The sequence below is a fragment of the Galeopterus variegatus genome, unplaced genomic scaffold (genome assembly GCF_000696425.1).
Source record: "Galeopterus variegatus unplaced genomic scaffold, G_variegatus-3.0.2 Scaffold3941, whole genome shotgun sequence".
Taxonomy (NCBI): domain Eukaryota; kingdom Metazoa; phylum Chordata; class Mammalia; order Dermoptera; family Cynocephalidae; genus Galeopterus; species Galeopterus variegatus.
The window spans coordinates 139,300-143,547 of NW_007730052.1; the positions used below are offsets into that span (position 1 = coordinate 139,300).

The 4,248-nt window shown below is 30.6% G+C and overlaps 1 protein-coding gene across 1 annotated transcript in view; it reads right to left on the reverse strand.

Moving 5' to 3' along the window:
• DDX60 (DEAD (Asp-Glu-Ala-Asp) box polypeptide 60) overlaps positions 1–3,920 on the reverse strand; it is a 94,267-nt gene extending 90,347 nt beyond the window's left edge. Inside the window, exons 1-4 of the mRNA XM_008586335.1 lie at positions 3,883–3,920; positions 2,991–3,180; positions 2,066–2,407; positions 236–352 (exon numbers count right to left, since the gene is read on the reverse strand). Of these exons, the coding sequence (XP_008584557.1) occupies positions 236–352; positions 2,066–2,407; positions 2,991–3,180; positions 3,883–3,920 (687 nt within the window). The remainder of the gene's footprint in view (positions 1–235; positions 353–2,065; positions 2,408–2,990; positions 3,181–3,882) is intronic.
• Positions 3,921–4,248: the final 328 nt, after the last annotated feature.

Genomic DNA, 4,248 nt, shown 5'->3' on the forward strand with positions numbered 1-4,248 from the left:
GGGAGGGCGGAGGGGAGGGAGAGGGAGGTTGGAGATAATCAGGTGGGGGACATGGGGTACAAATGCAATTTGTGGTAATGGGTATGCTGCCAGTATGATCTGGCCCTCACATCATGGGCACAAGAGGTGACAATCAGCTTTGTATCTCATAAATATTCATAACCAATAAAAATATTTAAAATAAAAATAAAAAATAAAATAAATTAAAATAAAGTCTTTTAAACGGTTTCATTACCTCTTCCATCATATTTTCCCATTTTAAATTTCTAAAAAGAGATGATATTGCAGAAACTCTACAGTTATTCAACTGTTTAAGCAGGGTTTTATAAGCATCTTCAATCTTGTTTTTATTCTGTAAAACAAAGGAAAGTCAGGTAAATTGTCATAAATAAAATATATGATTACTTTCCAACTACAGAAAATCAGATATTTAAGGTGTAATTATGTTACAATATATTTCTAAGTAAAAAAAAATTATACTAATGTAATTGCCGATGGTCAGCACAGTTTTTAAAGCCTGCCAAACATCACTATTTTGTCTTTGCTAAACTAACTTTGTCTGGTTATATGGTGCATTTTGTTTTTCAACACTTTCATGAAGGTAAAATTAGCACAATGTAAAATTCACTCATTTTAAGAGTATAATTCAATGTCTTTCTGTAAATTTATCAAGCTGTGCATCCATCATCACAATCCAATTTTAGAATATTTCCAACATCCCCCAAAAAACCATCATGTGCATTTAATGCAATATATTTTATTATGATAAATTTCAGACATACCCATGAATAAAGTATAGCATAACCTCCCCACAGGTACCTATCACTCAGCAACAGCCATTATCAACATACATTGCATTTTTAATTATATTTCATGTAGTCATCAAATTGGTTAATAAAGTAAATTCTATAAGGTGAATGTTCAACAAATTAGAAAATAAATTATTTTATGAGCATTAAAATACTCCATTAAAAAATTCTTCTTAAGGAGAGATTGGGCAGGATGTTTGTAGGGCACTCTTAAAACTCAGATTCAGAAATTGCTCTAACAATAAAGATAGATCAGTCAGTAACAGTACTTTCTTGAAATATAAAATTAAATTCCAGGGCTGTTCCTGCTAACAGTAGGCAACCAGAGTTGGAAATATTTTAATAATAGGAGCACTAACTAAAGCAATATAAACTACCTTACCATTTCATAACAGCCATGTGCATGTCCCCAAATACATGAGGGCTGTGACACAATGCTCAAAGACTGATAAATGTTAACTGACTCAAAAATTATTTTGATGAAATATAAAATGGTCTTCTTAATCAGAATTCATTGCAAGTAGTGAAAAATAAGCTGAAAATAGATTTATTAATAAAGTCCATTTGCATTTTTAACTCCCAAAATTTCAATATAGTAATTGTCAAAATACCAATATAGTAAAATTATAAGGTCATAGAATGAGAATTCTAAAGACTGAAAATTCTCCTGTTAATGACTTAATATTAAGAAATAAACTTATTTCAGTTCTTTTCCTTCTTCATTAACCTTCTCCATTACTTTCTCATTAAACTCCACCATATTAACATCATTTCACTAGTACGTCTTGGCAACAGAAACATAAATTTGCCTCTAATTTAATGTATTTCTGGCCTTCATTAACCAGGAGTCAATATACCACACAGGGGTTAAGAGCATGGGACTGAGATCAGACTGCATCTTTGTAAGCCCATGTTCTATTATTCATTTGGTGTTGATGGTGAGTGGATTACTTATTCAAGTATCTATTTCCTCATCTATGAAACATAGATGATACTAACACCTACCTTATGGGATTGTTGTGAAGGTTAAATGAAAATAATTCAAGAGAAGTATCAAGCACTATTGTTATAACAATAAGTGCTCAATAAATGACTACATTTGTGTCATTATTATCAATATTTTATTATTATTAATTTTTATATTTCTCTGTTAAACTTATGATAATTTTCATTGAGAAGGTGGGAAAAACTGAATCCAGTAATTTAGAAAACTTTCTAAAAATCTCAAAGAAAATTGTCTTTTAGATATAAATTACCTCCTTGAAAAATATCTGGTTTCTGTTCATGCTTGGCAAAAAGTATGCATAAAGTCGAAGAATATTAGATGCTTGCCCTGAGAAAAGCACAACATTGACCTTCATTGCCCAAGACTGAATGATTAAAGAGCTAAAAAGTTGTGTTTGTAGATTGTTAAGGCCTTCATCTGCAACTATCAGGAAATATGGGCAACTCTCTTCCAAGAAAATTTTCCACTCCTTTGATAAGCATCCAGAAAATTCAGTTCGAACATCAATGGTAGTATTATTCTGAAGATGAAGGATTAAAGCAGTTCTCAAAGAAAGAAGTTCAGGGAAGCTGAAATATGCATCCTCTGCATCCTGTGGAGGAGGAGATTAGATACATTTTTCTGAAGTTATTTGACACATTAGTTACCTCTAGGGAAAGGATTAGGAAGGAGTAGTAGTGGTTCTACATATCTATATCTGAAATTGGTAAAATTGTATTAGTTATACTCAGAATCAAAAGAGAAAACCAAATACAGTATTCTCTTGGAGGTATTTGTCATACAACAAACAATAACGAAGCAGGGTTAGTGAGTTTGCCTGGGCTCAAATATGTTTATGTTAGGCTCAAATAAATTTACTGCTGAGTTTTGAGGACAGAAGTAGTTCTCAGAATTGGAAGACTAAAATGCACAGATTGACTGGTCTGCTGTTGAGGAGATTTCTCATCCTCCCTCATAATAAAATTCCATTATTGCAAATAAAAAATAATCTCAAATGTGGTAATTTCCAAATACTGGAATTATCGGTAATTTTTTCTCTTCTTCCCTGCAACTTTTCTGGAGTTTTATATAAATATTTTATTTTGTAACAAGAGGAAAAATATTTATTAAGTAATTTAAGAAATTTTAGTTTTAGTTCTCAAGTTATAGAAAAGAACTCAACTATATCATATTACCTTGAAAAAAACTATGGCAAACTGTCCTCCTTTACTAATAATATCCACAAAATAGTGTTCAATCAGATAGAAGAAGTGGAGATTCTGCCCCGGCTTTAAAGATTTCTCACATATATGTGTGATAAGTAATGAATCTCCATCAATCACAAAAAATTCAGATTCAACAAAATCATTGAATATACTGGAATATCTAAAATGAAAAACAGACCGTTAAAACAAAAATCACACCTAGAAAACTAAGAAAAAAGCAGTGGGATCATTATTATTATCCCATTATCATTATTGTCAACAGCTAAATTTGCCAAATAATTATTTTATGGCAGTCTCTATAGGGATAACTATACTTCATAAGGAGAAAGCAGGCTCATTCCATCTTACAGATGAGGAAACTTAGGCTCAGAGAACTACAGTAAATTTTCCAAGGCCATATAGCAGCACCTAAATTGGACTTAGGAATTTAATCCCTGTATTCTGAATAGAGACTTTTGTTATATTTCCTTCTTGCTTAATCAATCTCATTCCCTTATAAAACAATGGGTTCACAGATGTTGACAAATGAAGCAACAGAAAACTATTTCCACCCATATGAAACAGTTCTAAACGTGTTGTTAAACCATATATATATAGCTTTATGTAGTTATAGATATAGTACATATTGTTACATACTATATACTGATATATAGTATATATAATATACTGATATATATGTATATATGTACACACTGACATATATATCAGTATATCACATATATATTGTATATCATATATACATATCAGTACATATATACATATATACAGATATACATATATATATATCAGTACAAGGCCAACTAAATATTCAGGGAATGTGACATATAATTTCACATCTTTTTATTACTACAAAAATACTCACTCAGCTTTTGGCATTTCACTCAAAATTAACTGTGACATTTTCTCTGAAATCATCGTGCTTTCTAAATGTTAAAAAAGAGAGAATGGATAACTTTCAATCAGTTCTTTTTAAGGGAGCTCTCACTTATTTAGTTATTATTTGAGAAAGAAGAGTAATTAAATTATTTTTATTCCATTAAGTTTATGTAGCTTACAGAATCGTTGTTTTATAATCTATAACTACTTGTATTTTAAATTGAAAATTACCCATTTTTACCACAAGTGCCTCCAATCTGAACTGCAAATATCAAATATAGCAAATATCTTTTACTTTGGTTCCTCCCAATGGCAGTTATTAATGAAAATGGTAGATCTGCAAAGCAAAAAG